Source organism: Myodes glareolus, chromosome 18 (assembly GCF_982192425.1).
Source record: "Myodes glareolus chromosome 18, mMyoGla1.1, whole genome shotgun sequence".
Taxonomy (NCBI): Eukaryota; Metazoa; Chordata; class Mammalia; order Rodentia; family Cricetidae; genus Myodes; species Myodes glareolus.
The window spans coordinates 9761694-9784650 of NC_142043.1; the positions used below are offsets into that span (position 1 = coordinate 9761694).

General features: G+C 45.0%; 1 protein-coding gene across 1 annotated transcript; it reads left to right on the top strand.

Moving 5' to 3' along the window:
• Nucleotides 1-741: 741 nt before the first annotated feature.
• On the top strand, nt 742-17826 carry LOC125407683 (trem-like transcript 4 protein). Its single transcript, XM_087897914.1, has 4 exons — nt 742-1140; nt 1386-1712; nt 11122-11222; nt 12889-17826. The coding sequence occupies exons 1-3, from the start codon at nt 1083-1085 to the stop codon at nt 11187-11189; spliced, it is 453 nt and encodes a 150-aa protein (XP_087754040.1). The 5' UTR covers nt 742-1082; the 3' UTR covers nt 11190-11222; nt 12889-17826.
• Nucleotides 17827-22957: the final 5131 nt, after the last annotated feature.

A 22957-nucleotide genomic window follows, 5' to 3' on the forward strand; every position in this document is an offset into this window, starting at 1 on the left:
CTCAGGGATTTTACCTTCCTCTATTTCTGTATATCTTTTCTTTACTTCTTACTCCAAGGCTGGCTGTGTAGCTGGGTGGCTGGCCCCTGATGTCCTCCTTTTCTTTTCTCGTGCTTTGATCTTCTCTTTCTCTCAGAAGGATGCCCCAGAAAGAGCTTCACAGACAGAAGGGGCCAGGGACAGGACACAGCTAGCGGGTGAGTGGAATTATCACTGAAAGAGAGGTTAAACAGGAGAGTGAGGGAGTGACTCCCCACTCATGGGATGAGGCCGGGGTTTCTGTAAGCCAGCAACACATGACAGCTGGTCCTCTAATGCCTGCTCACTTGGAAACTCACGGTAGGAGCACTGGGAACTGAGGAGTGGCTGGAGACACCCGTCTCCTCAGCTCCCATGGCCTGCATGGCTTCTGAGGCTGGGGCTCCCCTTTCCCTTCTCTCTTTCTAAGCTCTCTCTCTTCACACCCAGTTTTGCAGACCCCAGTACTAAACAGGACCCCCCCCCTGCTTCTCCATTGCTGAAAATGCATATCCACCCAATTCTCCTCATCCCCTCTAGTCCACATGGAACTTCCTGGTTACCAGGTGGGCTAATCAGCAAAGTTCTGACCCCTGAGAGCAAGGTGGCCTAAGAGTTCTAGTCAGGTCTCCAAAGGGCCTCTGGTTCTGTCACCTGCCTTCAATGGGAGCCAGATGTGGATAGAAAACAGAAACTTGAGACTAATGAGGAAGAGGGGTAATTGTGGGTGGTGCTGAGGAGAAATGAGACATTCTTACTTTACTTTGGTTCCCTCCAGGGCATTCTCAGCATTTCTACCCTGGCTTTTAAGGCAGGAGACTACACTATCTCTGTGCCCCTTTATGTAGTTCAGTACAGAAGCCTCGACACAAAGCCTGTGCTTCGAGGAGCCACAGGACCGCACAGGCCTTGCTCAGCTTCCCTCTTGTCCTGCGAGGTCCTAAGCAGTTCACCCTGCACTGGCTGTGGGGGCTGCCTGGACCCTGCCCTTCCCTGGTATCCTCACTTCAGAGCATCCCTACCTCCTTCCCTGCTTGCTTCTCTCCAGCTGGAGAAGAGGACCTATGGCCTGGGAGGCCACATACCTGCTATCCCCCATCCTGCTGGTGCTCCTGGTCTCAGGTGAGGACAGGGGACAAGGATAGAGGGAAGGAACCAGGGAGAGGAGAGGGAAGGGGCTGGGAAGTGTGCAAAATGGGGCTCTATGGTTGGGAAAGCAGAACACAGAATATTGTGTCCAGTAACTGGCCTAAGCCACACCCTGAGCATAGACATTTAAAGGTCAGTCCCTTAGGAGGGAGCCCATCTCCTAGCCCTGTTGTGGAGACTGGGGGACTCTCTGATCGGAAGGGTGTGTGTTTTCCCAGTCTTTGGCGCAGAGGACGCAGAGTTATATCAAAAAGTGGAGGGCCAGACATTTTCTGTGAAATGCCGGTATGATCACAGCCAACAAGTCAACGAGAAGGTATGGTGTCAGCAAACATCAACAGAAGATTGTAAAGTGTTAGAGTCCAGTCTCATCACAGAAGCTCAGTGGCCAAATTTCTCCATCCGGGACTATCCTGGCTCTCACTTCTTCACTGTCAACATAATTGCACTCACAGTGAGAGACTCGGGTCTCTATTTCTGTGGGATTTTTGAAAATCACAGAAGAATGGCTATTATCAGAAGGTTCCGCCTGGTGGTGTCAAGAGGTGAGCTTCCCCCTTCTATGTGTCTCTCAGCTTTCCTGATCAACAGGATCCAGAGTTGGAGAGGACTCTAGAAACTGTGCTTCTAATAGCTGGGAACTGGGGTACAAGGAAGAACTCCACAGGGTCATCTGTTGGTTCAGGGCAGAGCCAAACCTAGAACCCAGGTTTGCTGATCTCTGGGCAGTATTTACCAGTTATTCTAAACACTGCTGCTGCTGCTGCTGCTAACATAACTCTGTTCATTGAAGGATCTTGTTCTTCCCTCCAGCTGTCACAGCTGCCCACTCCCAAACATCCCTTCCTGCAATCCCATCAGAAACCTTCTCTCTGGGGGTGGCAGGCTCCATCACATGAGAGAGACCTCAGAGCAAATGGAGAAGGCACTGAGAGATGTGGATCAAGAGGAGACAGCTAAACAGAGAGGCATATGAGGTTTAGTGGGGAAGGCTGGGAGATGCGGCCCTCGTCCAGGATCTGCTCTTGATGACTGAGAACCTCTGAGCTCTGGGAAGTTGGCCCACAGGCTGCCGCTAGTGGCCTGAGTCTCCTGTGTATCTCGTGCAATGCATTATTGAGCAATACATTTTTCTCTGCTCCCCTTCCTTCCTCTCCCCTCCCTTTCTATCCTCTCCCATGGTCCCCATGCTCCCAATTTACTCAGGAGATCTTGTCTTTTTCTACTTCCCATGTAGATTAGTAGATCTATCTATGTTTCTCTTAGGGTCATCATTGTTGTCTAGGTTCTCTGGGATTGTGATTTGTAGGTTGGTTTTCTTTGTATGTCTAAAAGCCACTTATGAGTACGGAATATGATATTTATCCTTCTGGGTCTGGGTTACCTCACTCAAAATGATATTTTCTAGATCCATCCAGTTGCCTTCAAATTTCAAGATGTTATTACTTTTTTTGCTGTGTAGTACTTCATTGTGTAAATGTACCACATTTTCCATATCCATTCTTTGGTTGAGGGGCATTTAGGTTGTTTCCAGGTTCTGGCTATGACAAACAATGCTGCTTTGAACATAGTTGAGTATCTGTCCTTGCGACATGATTGAGCATCCTCTGGATATAAACCCAAAAGTGGTATTACTGGGTCTTGAGGAAGGCTGTTTCCTAATTTTCTGGGAAATTGCCACACTAACATCCAAAAGGGTTGTACCAGCTTGCATTCCCACCAGCAATACAGAAGTGTTCCCTCTTCCCAACAACCTCTCCAGCATAAGTGTTTTTGATCTTGGCCATTCTTACAGGTATAAGATGGAATCTTGGAGTCATTTTGATTTGCATTTCTCTGATGACTAAGGATGTTGAGCATTTTCTTCAGTGTCTTTCAGCCATTTTAGATTCCTCTGTTGAGAGTTCTCTGTTTAGGTCTGTACCCCATTTTTTATTGAACTGTTTGTTCTTTTGATGACAAATTTCTTGAGTTCTTTGTATATTTTGGAGATCAGCCTTCTGTCTTATGTAGGGTTGGTGAAAATATTTTCCCAGTTTGTAGGTTGCCGTTTTGTCTTGTGGACTGTGTCCTTTGATTTACAGGAGCTTTTCAGTTTCAGGAGGTAACATTTATTATTGTTTATCTCGGTGTCTTGCTGCTGGGGTTATATTTAGGAAGTGATCTCCTGGGCTGTACCATCTGTACCACTACGTGTACTACGGTACTACACCTGTACTGAGCCAATTGCACTACAGGACCATTCGTGAGCCTGACAAGGGCCTGGTGATTTAAACACCATAGACAGACAGAGAAATAAGTCATCCTTGAAACAAGAGTGCCCCTTTATTATGCACCAGAGCTGTTTATATACAAATCCTTAACTGATAGCCACGCCCCAGCCAAACACACAAGAAACCACTCCTCTGCCATCAGGAACTCCTGAGGGTCTCCTGCTCAGAGTAGCTACAAACACAGGAAAAACAAGTTGTTTTGCTCAGAACAGCTGCAAGCATAACAAGTTGTTTACAGGAAATTCAGGGTCTGGGTTCACAACCCCCACCACTGAGCCAGTTCTTTCAAATGTACAGCCCACTTTTTCTTCTGTGAGGTTCAGTGTGGTTGGTTTTATGTTGAGGGCTTTGATCCATTTGGAATTGAGTTTTGAGCATGCTCAGAGATATGAATCTATTTTCATTCTTCTGTGTGTTGAAATCTCGTCATTCCAGCATCATTTGTTGAATATTCTTTATTTTTTTCAATTTAAATTTTTTGCCTCTTTGTCAAAAATCAGGTGTTTGGAGGTATCAGAATTGATATCCAGGTCTTTGATTCAGTTCCATTGGTCCTCCTGTCTGTTCTTATGTCAATATCAGGCTGTTTTCAGTACTGTAGCTCTGCAGTAGAGTTTGAAGTCAGAGATTGTGATGCCTCCAGAAGTTCCTTTATTGTACAGGATTGTTTTGACTGTCCTGGGATTTTTGCCCTTCCATATGAAGTTGAGTACCATTCTTTCGAAGTCTGTGTAGAATTTTGCTGGGATTTTGCTGGGCATTGCATTGAATCTGTAGATTGCTTTTGACAAGATTGCCATTTTTACTATGTTAATTCTACCTACCCAAGAACATGGGAGATCTTTCCATTTTCTTGTGTCTTCTTTGATTTTTTTTTCTCCAAAGACTTGAACTGTTTTCATCAAATTTTTCACTTGTTTGGTTAGAGTTACTTCAAGATATTTTATGTTATTTGTTTCTATTGTAAAGAATGATGTTTCTCTAATTACTATCAGCCTATTTATCATCTGTGTAAAGGAGCTACTGATTTTTTTAATTAATCTTTTATCCTGCTACATTACTGAAAGAGTTTATGAGTTGTAAAAGTTCCTTGGTAGATTTTTTTTGGGTTGTCACTTATGTAAACTATCATTCCATCAACAAATAATGAGAGTTTGACTTCTTTTTTCTGATTTGTATCCCTTTGATCTCTTCTTTGTCTTATTGCTCTAAGTAGGACCTTGAGTACTATATTCAATAGATAAGGAGAAAGTGGACAACCTTCTCTTGTTCCCAATTTCAGTGGGATCGCTTTGAGTTTCTCTCCATTTATTTTGATGTTGTCTGTTGGCTTGCTATATATTATCTATATTATGTTTAGTATGTACCTTGTATTCCTGCTCTCTCCTGTTGGTGGAGGGCTGCTTGTTGGTTTCCAGATGCTTAGCCCTGAAAATAACCACACAGAAACTGTATTATTTAAAACACTGCTTGGTCAATCAGCTCTAGCTTCTTATTGGCTAACTGTTACATATTAATTTAATCCATTTCTATTAATCTGTGTATTGCCACATGACAGTGGCTTACTGACAAAATTTTGGCATCTGTCTCCGGCAGGGTTACATGGCTTTTCTCTAACTCTGCCTTTCTTTCTCCCAGCATTCAGTTTAGTTTTCCCCGCCTACCTAAGTTCTGCCCTGCTATAGGTTCAAAGCAGTTTCTTTATTCATTAATGGTAACCACAACATACAGAGGGAAATCCCACATCACCCCCCTTTTTCTGTTTAAATAAAAAAGGAAGGCTTCAGCTTAAGCATAGTAAAATTACTATATATCAAAACAGCTATCAAGCAAGAATTACAGCTACAATATTTATGTCTATTTTATCTTTTATCATAACTAAGGAAAACTATAACTATAAATTCAACTCCATCAAGACTCCAGAATGATATATTACCTAATATACCTAATATTACCTAAGCAAACAATAAGTTTATTGTAAGCAACTTTCAAAATTCTAGAATCGACAGAGACATCTTGCTACCTGGACAGTTACCCAAAGTTCTTCTGAACCATTGGGACATCCATCTTCAGTCTACAGGCCCATAGTATCCGGCCGACTTTTTCATGAAGCAGAAAATTTAAAGACAGGTCTACCTATATTGGCAGTTTGTTAATCACTTTCTTCTGTATCCTGCAGAGTGTCTGGCAGACTTTTTCATGAAGCAGGAACCCTGAAGGATTGTCTCACTTTAGGCAAGTTCAGCAGTCATTTCTCTGTGGGTCCTGTATGTCCAGTTCACCAAGCAGTTCAGGCAAGAGTAGTTTCTTGCTCAAATGGCTAGCCAACTATATAAGAAGCCCCTGATGCTCCACTGGCACAATCGGTAAGCACATGGTACTTATACAGCAGAAGCCTCTGGTGCTGATCTTCCTCTTAAAGTGATTGGTGCTGCTAGCAGCAGATGTGTCTCATTGTCATGAGAAGTCTTAAGTTCTTTAACATGTCAAATGCCATATTCTGTGGTTTTTGAAAGGTTTGAAGACGGCCTATCCATGTGAATTACATCTCTGAACATCTAGAAACCTAACTCACATGACTACAGAATTGACTATTACAGATGACTATCTATTACGTTACATTTTTAAATGAGCTGCACAAACACAATACCTTAATCAAGACCAGAAATATATATATACACACTATAACAAAACTGACCTTAAATTTGTATCAATAAGCCAAGATCCATACCCATGCAAATCTCTATAGCCCTCTCCAAGATCTTTAGCATGAAGGGATGTTGTATTTTGTCTAAAGCTTTTCCAGCATCTAATGGAATGACCGTGTGGTTTTTATTTTTCAGTTTGTTTATATGGTGAATTACGTTGACAGATTATCATATGTTTAACCATTGCTACATCTCTGTGATGAAGCCGACTTGATCATGGTGGATGATGTTTCTGATGTGTTCTTGGATTCGATTTGCCAGTATTTTATTGAGTATTTTTGCATCAATGTTCATGAGGGAGACTGATCTATAATTCTCTTTCTTAGTAATGTTGTAATGTGGTTCAGATATCAGGGTAATTGTAGCCTCATAAAAAGAGTTTGGCAGTGTACCTTCTGTTTCTATTGTGTTGAACAATTTGAGAAGTATTGATATTTGTTCTTTGAAAATCTTGTAGAATTCTGAGCTGAAACCCTCTGGTCCTGGCCCTTTTTTGGCTGGGAGATTTTGATGACTGTTTCTATGTCTTAAGCAGCCATGGATCCATTTAATTTGCTTATCTGGTCTTGATTTAATTTTGGTAAGTGATATTTATCCAGAAAGTTGTCCATTTCCTTTAAGTTTTCCAATTTTGTGGGCTACAGGTTTTTTGAAACATGACCTAATGATTCTCTGTAATTCCTCTGTGTCTGTTATGCCCTCTTTTCATTTCTGATTATGTTAATTTGAATATTCTCTCTCTGCCTTTTGGTTAGTTTGGATAAAGGTATGTCTATTTTTTTGATTATCTCGAAGAACCAACTCTTTGTCTCATTGTTTCTTTGTATTGTTTTCTTTGTTTCTATTTTGTTGATTTCAGCTCTCAATTTGATTATCTCCTGTCATCTAATCCTCCTGGGTGAGTTTGCTTCTCTTTGTTCTAATGTTCTGTTAATTCACTACTGTGGGATTTTTTTCTAGCTTCTTTATGTAGGCATTTAATGCTATGAACTTACATCTTAACACTGCTTTCATTGTGTCCTATAAATTTGGGTATGTTGTGTGGCCATTCTCATTGAATTTTAGGAAATCTTTAATTTCTCCCTTTATTTCTTCCTTGACCCATTGATGCTTCAGGTGAGCATTATTTAATTTCCATGTGTTTCTGTGCTTTCTGGCATTAGTGTTGCTGTTGAATTCTAATTTTAAGCCATGGTGGTCTGATAAGATACATTGGGCTATTAGGTTTGCTTTGTTATCTTAGTTTGTGGTCAGTTTTTGAGAAAGTTTCTTGAGGTGCTGAGAAGAAAGTATATTCTTTTATGTTTGGAATGAATGTTCTATAGATTTCGGTTAAGTCCATTAGAGTCATAACATCTGTTACTCTCCTTATTTCTCTGTTAATTTTTTTGTCTGACAGACCTTTCTGGTGGTGAGAGTGGAGTGGTAAAGTCTCCCACTATTAGTATGTGGGGTTTAATGTGTGATTTAAGCTTTAGAAGTGTTTCTTTTACATATGAAGGGGCCCCTGTATTCCAGGCATAGATGTTCAGTATTAATATTTCTTTTTGATGGATTTTTCCTATGACTAATATAAAATGTCCTTCTTCATCTCCTTTGATTGATTTTAGTTTGAAGTCTATTTTGTTAGATATTAGGATAACTACACCAGCTTGTTTCTTTTTAGGTCTATTTGATTGAAATTTTTTTTCAAACCCTTTACTCTGAGATGTCTGTCTTTAAGGTTGAGGTGTTTTTCTTCTATGCAGCAGAAGGATGGATTCTGTTTTCAGATCCAATCTGTTAGCCTGTGTCTTTTTATAGGTGAATTGTGTCCATATATATTAAGAGATATTAATGACCAGTGATTGCTATCTCCTGTTAATTTAGTGTTCATTGTTAGTGATGCTATTATGTGTATTTTTCCCTTCTTTGACATTTGCTGCTTTGAGATCATCAATTGTCTGTGTTTTTGTTGATGTAGCCAACTTCCTTGGGTTGGAGTTTTCCTTCTAGTGCTTTCTGTAGGACTGGGTTTGTGACTAAGTATTGGTAAAATCTGGTTCTATCATGAAATATCTTGTTTTGTCCTTCTATGGTGATTGGAAGTTTTGCTGGGTATAGTAGTCTGGGCTGGCCATGGTGTCTTAATGTCTGCATAACACTTGACCAAGACCTTCTGGCTTTTTATTTTTTTCTTTGAGAAGTCTGGTATAATTCTGATAGGTCTGTCTTTATATGTTACTTGGCCTTTTTCCTTTGCAGTTCTTAATATTCTTTCTTTATTCTATGTTTAGTGTTTTGATTTTTATGTGGCAAGGGGAGTTTTTTGATTGAGTCTATTTAGTATTCTGTAAACTTCTTTTATATGTATATGCATATCTTTCTCTAGGTTGGAAAGGTTTTCTTCTATGATTTTGTTGAATACATTTTCTGTACTTTTGAGTTGGACTTCTTCTTCTATACCTATTATTGTTAGGTTTGCAGTTTTCATGGGTCCCGTATTTCTTGGATATTTTTTGTTAAGCTTTTATTAGATTTAATGTTTTCTTTGACTGGTGAGTCTATTTCCTCTATTGTATCTTCAGAGCTTGAGAGTCTCTCTTCCATCTCTTGTATTCTGCTGTTTATGCTTTCATTTGTAGGTCCTGACCATTTTCTCATAATTTCCATTTCTATAATCCCTTCAATTTGTGATTTATTTTGTCTCTACTTAAGCTTTCAAGTCTTGAATAGTTTCTTTCATCTGTTTGACTGTTTTTTTTCTTTTCTAAAGAGATTTTATTTTATTTCTTCCAATTTTTTATTTGTCTTTCCCTCCATTCTTTGAGGGAATTTTTCATTTCCTCTTTAAGGGTCTCAAACATTCTCCTAAAGTTATTTTTGAGGTCACTTTCTTCTGCTTCATCTATATTTGGTGGTTTAAGTCTTGCTGTTGTAGGCTCACTAGTTTTTATTGATGTTGCATTGTTCTTTGTGATGTTGCATGTGTTGTTACCTTGTCTACCCATCTTTTCCTCTGATTGGTGTAGTTGGTGCTGTCTGTGACCCTGGTGATCAATCTTCCAGGTGCCAGTAGATTCAATGCTCACAAGGTTGCTCCTTGTGGTCCAGTCAGGGTCATGGTTCCAGTCACCCCGTTAGTCACTCCGTGTTCCTGGAAGTCATGCAGAGCTACAGGGTTTGCTCTACAATGCCAGGGGTCATTCAGGTCTGTTCCCTCAGAGATTGCTTGTTTGGGGCTCTTTCTGCTGAGCCTTTGACCTGCTCTGGCAGAGGTCTCTGGTTCCTGCCTACTCCCTCAGAGGTCCCAGACTCACATCCAGACCCACAGAGCTCCTGGCTCATGCCTACTTCCTCAGAGATCCCAGACTCACACCTTGACCTGCAAAGGTCTCTGGTTCCTGCCTACTCCCTTAGCTATTGCTCCCTTGTACCACCTCCTGTGGAGTTTGCTGTCTCAGGCCTGCTCCAGCCTAGGTCACAGGCTCAGTCCTGTTTCTGTAAATACCCCTGGTCTGGGTCCACTACTGGCCTGGCCTTGGTGCTGCAAATGCTTCTCAGGTTTTTTAGGAAAAGCACTTCTTCCAGAGCTCAGCTGACATTTCAGGCTGCAGAGCACAAGCTGTGGGAGGGGAGAAGGAGCTGGGTCAGGAGGATGCATTGGAGCCCAGGGTTTCTAGAAGCCTGGATTTCTCCCAGAATCTTCATCTGAGGTCCAGTGCAGGACAATGGTAAGTGGGGGTGCTATCCATGAATTTCCATTGGGTAACAGGGTTCAGTAAAGGGCAAGAAGTAGACTTGGAGCATAATTGCTTTCCATTTCCCAAATCTCTACTTAGAAGTCATGTTCATCAGAATCTCCTGCAACCTACTCTCCTCATCCCAAGATGCCCTTGGTGACCGCCATGGGGTTCTAAACTGTTTATCTCAGATCTTGCTGTGGGCATGAACCACCTGAACTCCTTATTTCATGCAGACCCTGGTTCAACTGACCAGAAGTGACACTTTCTTGTGGGGAACAAGTGTCTAGGCTTACTTAAGTACTGACTTATACACCCCCTATGGATTTCTGAATTTACTGAGGAACAGCTGTAACATGAAGGGACCTGCTTGTTGGGATTTCTGTCCTGCCCAGTACCCCACAGCCAGAAAGCCCCAAAGAAAATCACACAGAGATCTCCATAAGTTATAAAACTGATGGGCCCAATAGCTGAGTCTTTCTATTTGCTCTTGTAGCTTATATTAACCCATTATCCTTATCTACGTTAGCCACATGGCTCCATACCTTTCACAGCCAGGCAGATTACATCCTGCCTCTTTGGTGGTCTGCACAGGAGTGCGGAGAGAGCTTCCTTCCTTCCCAGAATACTCCTGTCCTCTTCACCACACCTCTACTTCCTGTCTGGTTGACATGTCTGTACTTCCTGACTGGCCAATCAGCTTTTATTTAAAATATGATTGAGAGAATACATACAATTCTCCTGCACCAAATAGCTGATACCTTGCTGGGCTCTACACCCCCAGTAGTAATAGTGGATGATCAAGGATGGCAGAGAAAAGAGAAACAGGCCTCCCTTCCTAGAGCATGGAGTCTATGCCAAGCCCAGACTGCGGCTCACATGCAGTACAGCAGTAAGGACAACTTAGAGAGACGTGACTTACAGAGGCAGAGAGAGCTGTCAGGGGGAGAAGGGGGAGGTGCAGAGCTGGCCAGCAGCAGAGGAGAAGGTTTCCACAGCTCAGACAGCCCGAGGAGTCTTTCCTCCACGCCTCTCCAGCCTCCTCCTTTTCTCCTTCCTCTCATCTGTCTCCGTCTCTGCTTCGGGCTGGTTTCTTTAGATTTTACTAGAAAAATCTTTGCCTCTTGAATAGCCATATTCTTTTCCCTCCCCAGCTCCACTCCTCTCTACCTATTTAACTATCCATTTATTACCCATCCATCTATCATTGATCCATCCACTTATCCATACATTCTTGGAGTCTTCCTGCAGGTCATTCAAATACTACTGCCTCTGCCATGATTCCAACTTGGACAAGAACCAAAGCTCCCCCCATTTAATACCACAAAGGAACTGAGCACCGGCTTCTCCAGGTGTGTGTGTGTGTGTGTGTGTGTAACCATAACCCAGGTCAGCTGCTGTTGTTCCCTCTTCAGATCCTGAAGTCACATTCATCAATATGGAAAATGTTACCAATATGTTTTCAGGCTACTGGGCTCCATATTCAAATGTTTTTGTCCCCAGCCCATGTGCTGAGAGGATATGGGGATGAAGATGGGGTTAGGTGGAGCAGGGGCAGACTCAAATCCCCTCAGTCTGTGAAGAATTTCCCTGGGAGGTTAGAAGTGATGACTGACTGAGAAGAGGGTGCCGTGCTCCCCATCGTATCCTTCCAAGCTCATCCCGTGCTCCCCATATCATTGTATCCTCCCCAGTTCAGCCCATCCTCCCCAACTTACCTTCTACTTTCTTTAACAAATGGGTACTAAGAGAAGGGAAATGATGTCTTTAGTGGCTAATAGTCCAGCCAACCCAGAAGTGGGATAGTGCAGTGAAATACTCTCAGTGAGCCTGGTTCTCACGGCAGGCACATTGTGTAACTTCATGCAAGTAAGGAACCTCTGTAGTATAGGGATACTGGCAGTCAGAGCTGGAAAGTGATCAAGACACAGGTTTGGTTTGGTTTGATTTGGTTAGGTTTGATAAGATCTCACTGTGTTGCTTTAGCTGACCTGGAAGTCTATGTTAATCAGGCTGACTGCAAACTCAAGAGAGATCCATCCACCTGCCTTTGCTTCCCAAGAGTGGGAATAAAGGCATGTACCCTCATGCCTGAGTAGCCTCACAACTCCTGCAATTTTGGAATGAATCCAGTTGTTGCCTTTGCTTTTGTTTTGCTTTGCTTTACTTCCTTAATTTGTTTTCTTTTTTGCTTGGGTTCAACACTGGTGGGAGAACTCAACGCTACACTGATGGGGTGTCAATTTCTGCCATAATTCTCAGCAGTTCTGGTGTTGTTTTTATCAGTGCTGAGGATGGAAAAGGGGGGCTTAACCTTGCTGTGTAGGTATTTTACCGCCGAGTTACATCTCCAGCTGCTGGTCTCAGGATCCTAGAGTAAGATTTTCAGGTTTCTAACCGGCATTTGTGTGAGTCAGCGTCCATCTCTATATTCCTTTTGTCCCTGTGTAGAGCACCTTGTCCCCACCTATCTGCCCAGGTCAGGCAGAGCTCTCTCTCTCTCTCTCTCTCTCTCTCTCTCTCTCTCTCTCTCTCTCTCTCTCTCTTTTCTCCTGGGTGGGTATCTTTCTTATGTCTACTAGAACTTGAAGAACCATTTTTGCTAAAATCATGACAACTCCGCAGTGGGGTTTTCAGTAAGGTTGGATTCTTCTTGGTTTCTGGATGGGGACAATGAAGACTAAGGTAGGACAACTGTCCCCAGAAGGAGATGAGAATGGGGACAGCAGGGGTCAGGTTACCTAGATATGGACCTGACGCCACTCCACACAGAAGGCCAAGATGCCCAGATGAACTCATCCTTATGCAACTCCTGAACCTGAACCCTAGACTCTCCTGCAAACACATTTCTAACTGGTTATTTTAGGAAGAGATCATCTAAACTGCATCTAAATTTTCCCACTTGCTGAAGGAAAGCTGCAGGGAGGACCTAAGTTGGAAAGATTGGATGGGGAGGAGTTTCCTATACTCAGCAGTGTGGGTGGTCATTGATCAACCTTCAATCTCTTCTCTCCACAGGTTCTCCATTTCCAACATGGTTGTTTTCATAGTCTGTGGACTCCTCATTAAGACTCTTATCTTCACTGTCTTCTTTGCTGTCACATGGAGGTCATTTGGAGGACAGACAATGACGACACAACGGTGACTTATGACTTTCAGCCATGTCTATCTCACAGGAGGAGCTGGAGGTGGGTGAGGCTAAGGAGAGACTGTGACAGAATTGAGCCTGTAATCATGGGTGACATCTAAGTCTCAGAATGTCCCCTGCTGGCCCTGCCCTTTTTCACAGTCCACGATCTTCTTGGGTATGTGCTCTGTACCCTCAGAAGACAGGAACCAATGCCCAGCACCTCTGGCCATTCTGCCTGAATAGATGAGTTGGACTCAAATAAGACATCCCTGTGCTCCTCCCTGTAACCTTTCATGGGAGACATGAGATTTAGGGGTGACCGCTGCTATTCCAGCCCCTTGTCCTTGCCTTAAGGAGTGCAAATCTAGCCACCTGGGCAGGCCCTTGCTTATGAAGCAGCCTGCTCTCCCAGCATCTAGGGCCTTCCTCTCTGGGAATCAACACTCAGATTTGTCTTCCTCTGTGGTCCTCTGAACACTCCCAACCATCTTGACCAAGATGACAAGATCCCTTCTTGAGGATTATGGAACTGGGAGAGAGAAATCAAGTTAAGCTGAATGCTGTTGTCTGGGAAACTCTTGGAGGAGGAGATGGCGTCCGGACGATGGGATCAGGACATGCACCAACATGCTGTGTGCATTTTATCATTGAATCTTCAGTGCCACGCATGACAGCCAGTGTGTGTGTGTGACCACATGAGGCCACAGGAATAGCAGGCCACCACCTCCTGGTGGGAATGAGGTCTAGAGAGTCCCCTACTGAAGGGCTCCTCAGTTGAGATTCCCTACTCCCAGATATTCCCAGATTTATGTCAAGTTAGTAAAAACCAACATACACAGGGACCAAACTTTTGGTTTCTGTGCTCTCATCCTCTCTTTTTAAAATGTTTGTAGATTTATTTGCTTTATTATGCATAAGGTGCATTTATATACATTATGTGCATGTTTGGTACCCCTGAAGATGGTGCCAGAGAGTGATGTGGGTTATTTGTACACTCTGTGAATGTGTATTGCTTTGCTATGATTCATGTAATAAAAAGCTCAATACCCAATAGCTAGGCAGGAGGTATAAACAGAACTGCCAGGAATTAGAAAAAGGAAGTGTGGTTGTTTGGGGTTTTGTTTCTTGGGTTTTTTTTTTTTACACTTTTGCTCTTTGGGGACCTACTGTCAAGCTCCAAAATACTCACAAGGTAGTTTATTCTTACTTATGAATACCAGAACTTAGCTTGCCATGCTTCTTGGCAGGTTTTCTTAAATCATACCATATATATTTTGTCTCTGGGCTTTTACCATTTTCTATGTCTGTATATCATTTCTTTCTCTCTTATTCTTTGTCTTACTGTGGTGCTGGGTGAGTGACCCCTTGCTTTGTTTTTTCTTCTTTTTCTCCTTCTATTTATTCTCTCTGTCTGGCATTCCCGCCTGTACCTTTCCTGACTAGCTATTAAGATCTTTATTAGACCAAACTAGTGTTTTAGACAGCTTCACAGAGTTAAACAAATGCAACATAAAAGAATGCAACACATCTTTGCATCATTAAAACAAATATTTCACAGTATAAACAAATGCAACACATCTTCAACTTATATTCCACAAGAGAGGAGAATTGAGTTGTATGGAAGATGTTAAGGAGACACAGAGAGAAAACACAAGGTACAATATGGAAGAGAAGTAATGCCACATTATAAAACGTAGATTAATATCAATGAGTTCATTTAAGCTATAAGAGCTATTTGAGACAAGTATAAACTAAAAGCCAAGTTTTCAGAATTAATAAGAAGTTCCCATGTCATTATTTGGGAGCTGACTGACAGAACAGCTGGCACTGGACTTGCAGAGAGTTGTAAGTCCCCTTGGGGATGCTGGAAACCAAAATCAGGTCCTCAGCCAGAGCAACAGTGCTCTAACCACTGAGCCAACTCTCCAGCCCAGCAACATGAACCCTTTTCTCCTTCATGTTGAGGGTATGAAACAAACTCAGGTGTTGTCTATGATAAGGAAATATTCTGCCTCTGAGGGCACCCCAACCCTTGTTTTATTTTCAATTTTATTTTCAATTATGTGCATCCAGAAGACAGAGGAATCTATGCCTGTGAGTGCAGGAGCCTGAGGAATCCAGAAGAGGGCACTGGGTCCTGGAGCTGGGGGACAGACACGAGTTCTTGAGATGAACTTGAGTCCTCTGTGAGATCAGTTCTCTCTTAACCATATAACCATCTCTTCAGAACCCAATATCTGGGTTGTATCAGGGCAGGGTTGTTTGGTTTGTTGGTCTAATACTTGTGTTTTATTGGGGGGGGTTGTTTTGGTTATTCTTGTTTTTGTTTGGTTGTTTGGTTGGTTTGGTTTGAGGTTTTTTTTGTTTTTTGTTTTTGTTTTTTTTTTTTTTTTTGGTTATTTTGAGAAAGGATCTCACTATGTGGCCCAAGCTGGCCTTAAAACCACAATACTCCTGCCTCAGCATACCCTGTGTGGGGATTACACAATCTCAGCTTGTGGCCTCCCTCTCTTAACAGCTAGATTTTATTTTTAAAATGATGAGATCCCCTTTAAGAACAAATAATCACTAAAGATGTCATACCTCCCTTACTAGATCTGTATGGAGAAAAGAGATTGGCATTTTAAGTAAAAAACTAGAATTTTCATGTAGCCAAGGATGACTTTGAACTTCAGATCCTCCCACTTCCTGAATGTGCAATTGCAGGTGTGTGCCACCATGCCAAGTTTATGTGGCCCTGGAGTTTGAACCCAGACACTTCCTGCATGCTAGGCAAGTCGTCTACCGATTGATCTATGTCTCCACTATGATTTTACATTGAATATTAATATCTCATATTTATTGAGCACCAAACTTTTCCCTACAGTATCTCATGAATCCTCACAAGGATTTTGCAAGGTAGGTGCTGTCTCTACCTGCAGTTTTGTGGATGACAGAGAGAAACTCAGAAGGCCTGAGTGCTCACGGGTGTGCTCACAGGTGTGCTCACAGGTGTGCTCACAGGTGTGCTCACAGGTGTGCTCACAGGAGTGCTCACAGGTGTGCTCACAGTTGTGCTCACAGTGTGCTCACAGGTGTGCTCCTCCTGTGTGAACTGGCTCAAAATGTTTTCAGTCACAGTAGCATGGTTACCTGGAATTGACATTCTGTTTGGGTTTGGTTTCCTCCTTGATGCTATGGTAAAAGATACAAAAAAAAAAATGAATTTAAGGGGACACAGGGTTTGTTTAGGCTCATAGTTCCAGAAGGGTGCAATCATCTCAACAGGAAAGACACATTGGCAGGTGCATGAGGCTGAAGGTCACACTGTATCCACATCCAAGAAGCAGGTAAGGAACACAAGGTGGGACCCAACTATAAAACCTCCAAGCCTGACTCCAGTAACCCAGTTTCTCTGAAGAAACTCCAACCCGCAAAGATTCCTCAAGGATCCCAAATGTGAATCGTCTGTGCCCATCACAGACAGTCCCAGGATGAAGAGAAACTGGGGAGCAGGGTCTCCGGAGGCAGGGGCCCTCCAAGCATTCCTGTCAGATTAGAAGAGTGGGCTGCCTGTCACATGATCCCTGAAAAGCCCATTCTTTTAAGGGGGAGGGGATGATGGACAGGACAAGAAATGTGACTGACTTTATCATGATGTGCGTTTTGGCTTTATGGAGTTGGGTTAGGCCCAATATTAAAATATTGTTTAAAATATTCTAAATGTTATATTTATTTCACAAGTAATTACTGAACATATGCATATCAATCCTTCAAACTAGCATTTCAAGTGTTGGTCGAAAGGTACAGTTTTATTTAGACAGATGGATGTGGTCCTGTGGCTTCCTACCCACTGTGACCCTAGCTCTGTTGATATGACGCCCTCTGCTGGCCTCTATGGGCATCTACAGTCTCATGCACATCCCCACACACAACTGCACACATACGTACATATAAACAAAAAGTAAATATAAACTTTCATATATATTCATATCACTCCAGGAATGGCTGACATTAATTCTGAATTCAAGTGCTCAAAGAGGCCTCTGGATCTAAAAGTCCAGTCCTGCTTTCCCACCAGGACTCCTTGAGCACCCACCTGATGTCCTTGAGATGGCCTTCTTTTGTCCATTCCTTTGCCCTTTCTCTGTCACTCTGCTGCAGGGAGGGGGACATTGCAGTAAACTTAGAGGCAAATGATCTCACAAGGTCCAATTGCCTACTCAAGTCCCCACTCCCTAACAGATGGATTGACAGCGCCCTTTGTGGTTTAAACGGGAATTACACACAGCCTCACCAAACCTAAAACTAACACCAAGCTCCTTGTTTTTTGTCAGTTGTTTTTTGGTGTGTGTGTGTGTGTGTGTGTGTGTGTGTGTGTGTGTGTGTGTGTGTGTGCCTGCATGTCTGCCTGCCTGCCTGCCTGCCTGTCTGTCTGTCTGTCTGTCTTTCTGTTTTGTTATTGTTCTGAGACAGATTCTCATGTAGCCCATGCTGGTCTCAAATTAGTTATGCATCCAAGGCTGCTGTTTCTGCCTCCACCTCCCAAGTGGTGAGACTGTAAACCTGCACTGCCCTGCCAGGTTAAATTCATGGCTTCCTGCGTGCTCGGCAGACACTCTGCTGACTGCACCCTCCCCCACTTCTGTAAATCACATCCTTTTTAAAAATTAAATTGATAATATTAAAAATAAAAAAAGACTCGAGTCTTTCTTCTACTTAGGTTTACATCTCTGGGGTCTTCAAGTGGCCCAGTGGATTATGTGAAGATGAGCCCAACCCCAGTCCTGGGTCCCCTCTGCCCCATCCTCCCACTGTCCCCTCTGAGAATCCCCCTCCTCAGGACACTCCCCAGTGCCCTCACCTTTTCCAGGATCACTACCTACACATCTCTGCTGGGAATGAATCTATGTGTACCCTCTGCTCTCACTCCCCAATGCTCACAAATTCCCAGGGTGGAAGCATGATGCTGACCCACAGACAGCCTGGCCATGACGTCTCTGGTCACCCCTGGGATCGCTGACCCACCAGAGAGCCTGACTATGGAGTCTCTGATCACCCCTAGAACCAGTGAGCCTTGGGGTGCATGATCAGACCTCATAGTTCCTGGCTTTCATAGTTCAGTTCTAGAGGCGGGCAGGCTGGGGCCTGCAAAAAGGAGGCAGCAGGAAGAGAGGACATGAGAAGGCCAGGGGCTTGACCACAGTTTCCCTGGCCTAGAAGTGCCTCCCCTAGTGGAATCCAGCACAGGGTAGCTGGGCACAAGAGAGAGCAAACACCTTCTGCAGAGGCTGGGACCTGAGCGGTACAGGAGGAGCCCTCCCGGACAGACCGATGGCCGCAGCTGAGGATCCCAAGCCCTCCACAGTCCCTTCAGTTCTCTCTCCACCTGTCCCCCGGGCTCCCCCAGCAGCTGCAGGAAAAGGGACTCATGGCCAGGAGGTGTCCACTCTCCCTTCTGCTGCTGCTATTGCTGATGTTCCAAGGTGAGGAGGAGACAAGGGAACTATTATGTGTGTGGTGGGGGGTACGGCTGCCAGAGGCCTGGTGTGCAGCAAATGCTATGCACGCCCTTGACCTTGTTCTCCAGGTCACACTCAGAGAGGCCAGTAGTTCAAAGAGTGGCAGGGCAGACATCCTCTGTGACTCCTGGTGCCCACTCACGAGCAGAACAGACATTCTATGTGACTCCCGGTTCCCACCCATGATCAGGGTAGATGTTCTCTGAACTCTTGATACCCACCCATGAGCAAGGCAGACATTATATGTGACTCCCGGTACCCACCCATGAGCAAGGCCTGTAGGAGGAGAAGTTGGTGACAGGAGAGATCAGCTTTTATAGACATCAGGTTAATCAGCAGCTCCAGCCCCCAATGACCCCTGTGCTGGCTTCTTTGTTGTAACCAATACAGTGTGTGAAGGAGGAGGGCTCCATGCGCTACTGGTCACCATACACCATGGTTCTGGCAGCTCTAAAACCCTGACCTCCAAATTCAGTGTGGTGGTTTCTCTGGGTGGGCCCCATTCCATAGCCTCCGGGGAAGGTTCTTTGCTTCCGTTTGGCTGCTTCATCATATACTCACTGTCGGGGTGTGCCTGGAGTGCTGGACCTAGTGTCACATGGAGAGGGAGCTTCTCCAACAGAAAACAGGGGTGGGGGCAAGAGGGGGCCTCAGTCACTATGGAGGCAGCAATCTTGATGTCTTGAGCCCCGTAGGGCCATTGTGAACTACCTTTGTCTTCACTGATGGGGGTTTGAGGACGTGCTGGAGGAGAGGTGACAGTGAGCTGCTGCCTTCTGCCTGCTGACTCTTCCATGACTCCACTGTCTCCTTTTCTATTCCCACAGCCCATCCCCAAGAGGGGGCATCTACCTGGAGGGAGCGTTGTGAGGTCACCCATCAGGTAACCTCAGTGCTTCTGTCTGCCAATGGAAGCTGCGGCCAGGTGGGGACCTGGTCCTGACTCTCTCCTGTCCTGCTTCCTCAGGTCCCAGGAGACTTACCTCACAACAGTGGTAGTGCTGACATTCCTTCTGGCGTCTGTGGTGTTGGTGATGGTCTATGGCTGTTGGAAGAAGCAGCACATGGGAAGTAAGTACGGTCACCCCTGGAAACCATGGTCAAGATCTGTGTCCTACTCTGAGGATTGTGACACTGAGTCTTAGGCTGGGGAATATACCTCTGCCTGTGCAACTTAATGATGGTCAGTGACATCCAGGGAGGACGAGGGTGTCCAGGCATGGGTGGTCCCACATGTACCTTATGGATATAGAGAAACAATACAGAGGCCAGAGAGGGTTAAAGGTCACCCAGGGGCATTGGGGCACTGGCAGCAGGGCATGGCCTTTCTTCATCTCTCCCCATGTGTTGTAGGCTATAGCTTGGGCAGCGACTTTGCTAAACCCTGGATACATCTTCCTGAAGGTCCAGAGTCACTGTGGAAGCCTGCTTGGTCTAAGATAACTCAGTGATCTGGAGAGCTGATGCCAATGGACTCAGAGGCCAGAGAGGACCGAAGCCCAGACAATGGCCCTGGGGCAGGAGCACAGTACAGCTGCCTTCCTTTCACCCAGGGCCACCATGTCCTTCCTCAGCTTCTCTCTGTTCCCTGCAGACGTCTCCATATGTCTGGAGACAAGAGCCAGACTCATGAGCCCTCGGGCAGCCGGTGTCTGTAGAATCCTGTTCTGGATGAGAAGGGACAGACACAAAGACCTGGGATCACAGAGGAACTGGTACCAGGAGGTCCCAGAGCTGACCAGGACCCTGTGTCTTCTGATGTGTCCTGACTGTGGCTGCTGGTCCCCTCTGTCCTGGAAGCATGAAGTTTACAGATGTCACTTGGTTCCTGCCTGCCAGCCTCTCTCAGGTCAGCAAGAGACCAGTTACAGCCTTTCCCAAGATGGCTGCAAGGCTGTGCTCCCTGCCTCCAGTTGCTTCTTCCATGCTACAGTGATGAGTTCATGCAGAAGATTGAGTATACAGACTACACCTTGGGGTATCTGGAACCCTATCTTGAGGTCCCCTCCTTCAGGGACTGTGCTGGCCTCAGAGCAAAGCAAGGTCGCTTCTGAGGAAAGACCACATGAAGTTGCCATGCTTAAAACAGCAGAGGATGAGGGACTTAGCTTTGGAGAATTGACACCAGATCCTAGGCTAGAAAGATGGGCAGACACATGGACACAAAGACGCAGGTACACACCACACATACAACACACACGTAAACACAGGCACACACATACAAAAGGAGACATGGAGAGAGATCTCCTTCTGGCCATCAAAACCCTGCTAGGAGTAACCTTAGCTGAGCAACAGGACCATTTCTCCAGACAGGAGTGGAGACAACAGAGCCCAAGGATCGAATTTGCATCCTCTACCCAGCTCAGACTGGGCCTATACTATCAAAATCATTGGTCCAGAATGAGCAAGGAGAGCTGAGGGTTGTGGGCTATGGATTGTGTAGGGTTTAGGGGTTATGGGCTGTGGGCTGTGGGCTGAGCTGTCACCCTACTAGTGGTGCACACTAGGCCATAGTGGCTTGAAAGGTCCCTGAACTACACCCTCAGCTCTGAGTCAGGGTCTGCTAATGGGACAGCAAACATCACAGTCAGGAGGGTGACACAGCTGGGGCCTGGGTCACAGTCCAGGACGGCTTTAAGGAGAGAGGAGGAACCATTGGTGTAAACGTGGGGACAGAAGGGAATAACTTCCAGTAGAGCGTGAGAGAGGGGGACTCAGGCTGAGCAGCTGACAAATGAAGAACTAGAAGGAAGGACAGACAGACACATCCACACCGACACACAAGCAAACTGTGTGGTCACCACATTAGTGGGAAATTGGGGCGATTGACTCAGACCACCCCCAGAGTTCCACCTCCATTTCTGTCCCTGCACCTTCATTGGCCCTGACAGTCCTGTTTCACGGACAGCAGATGGACAGACAGTCAGGCAGCAATCCCTGTGTAACCCTGGTCAAGCCACTAACACTATGAGGCCTCGGTTTACCCTGTCTTATGAAAGGGGACAATAATTCCTACCTCTAAAGAGTGTTTGGGGGGATTCAATGAAATGATGTAAACACAGTGCAACCCTGAGAGCGTCTCCTGACTACTTTCCTGATGTTCATTCCTGTTCCACTGTTCATTTGGAACTGAGTTTTGCTTCAGTGTCTGCTCAGCTGCTGTGACTAAAAGACTCTGACGAGGGGCTGGAAAGATGGACCCGTGGTTAACATGCTTATTACTCCTGCAAGGACCCAGGTTCAGTTTTCAGCACCCACACCGGGCAGCTCATAGCTGCCTGTAACTCCAGTTCCAGGGAATCTGATGCCCTGGCCTCCTCGGGCATATGGTGCATATGAACTATTACAGATACACACAAATACACCCAATCAAAAAATCTTTAAAAAAACAATAAAACTCAAACACTCTGGCCAAAAACAATCTAGGCAGTAAAGGACATATGTGCCATATGCTTCCCTGCCACAGTCTGTCCTTGAAGGAAGTCAGGACAGGAACTCAGGCAGGGACTGAAGCAGAGACCATGGAGGAATGCAGTCTGCTGCCTTGTCTGCTCACAGGCCTGTGCTTAGTTAGCTTTCTTACACAGCGCAGGACCCCTTGCCCAGGGAATGGTGTCTCCCACAGTGGACTGACGCTCCTATTTCAGCTAACAACAAGACAATTTCCCAGAGACATATCCGCAGGCCCCTCTGATCAGGGTGATTCTTCAACTGAGGCACCTTCTCTGGAGACTCTAGGCTGTGTCAAGTTGACATTTGAAGCTATCTGTCAAATTTCTTGCTCTTACCTTGTCTCCTCCCCTTCTAGGCTCACACATGGACGGTGCAGCTCTGTGCTGGTGGCTGCATCCATTCTTTTTCAGTTGCTGTGATAAACACCATTGTTGGGAACTGCCTGGTCCTAGGCTTTCCCTTGGGCCCTGAAGTATGGGGAAGGAATTGGTTTCTTGTCTAAAATCAGGAACATGCAGGGCAATGCCAGTAATAGCCTGGGGCCAGGGCCTTGGAGAAGCTGTGGTTTCAGACCCTAGGAGCCCAACTCTTCCCCACTAGGGGCTGTGGTTATCAGTCTCAAGGTCCATGTGCTCTGTCTGTGATGCACCTGCAATTTCTGTGTTCCTTTCCTACAACAATGCCTGATTAGCCTCCTGCTGACTCCATCCCAGTGCATGGTAACTCTGTGCTGACCACTCCCATTTCCCCTCTGCAAACCGTGTACAATAATTCACAGGACATAAGTTATCTTCTTATGCACGATCTCCTGGTCCCAGCTCTCCTATTTTCTATCTCTCTCTCATTCCTGGCCCACTGTCTCAGGAACCTCTACTGCAATCTTCTGGTCCAGGTCACACCATGACCAGTGCAACGTATAAAAGGAAGGGTTTATTTGTACTTAGGGTTCTAGAGGGTTGAGTCCACTGACAAAGAAGCATGGCAGCCTGCAGCAGGATGCTCC

Bases quoted from the DNA above. Each gene is read 5' to 3' on its own strand.
- LOC125407683 (XM_087897914.1), top strand. From the start codon at position 1,083: ATGGCCTGGGAGGCCACATACCTGCTATCCCCCATCCTGCTGGTGCTC. The intron at 1,141-1,385 runs GTGAGGACAGGG...GTGTTTTCCCAG, and splicing joins GCTGGTGCTCCTGGTCTCAG to TCTTTGGCGCAGAGGACGCA. The intron at 1,713-11,121 runs GTGAGCTTCCCC...GTCTTCCTGCAG, and splicing joins CCGCCTGGTGGTGTCAAGAG to GTCATTCAAATACTACTGCC.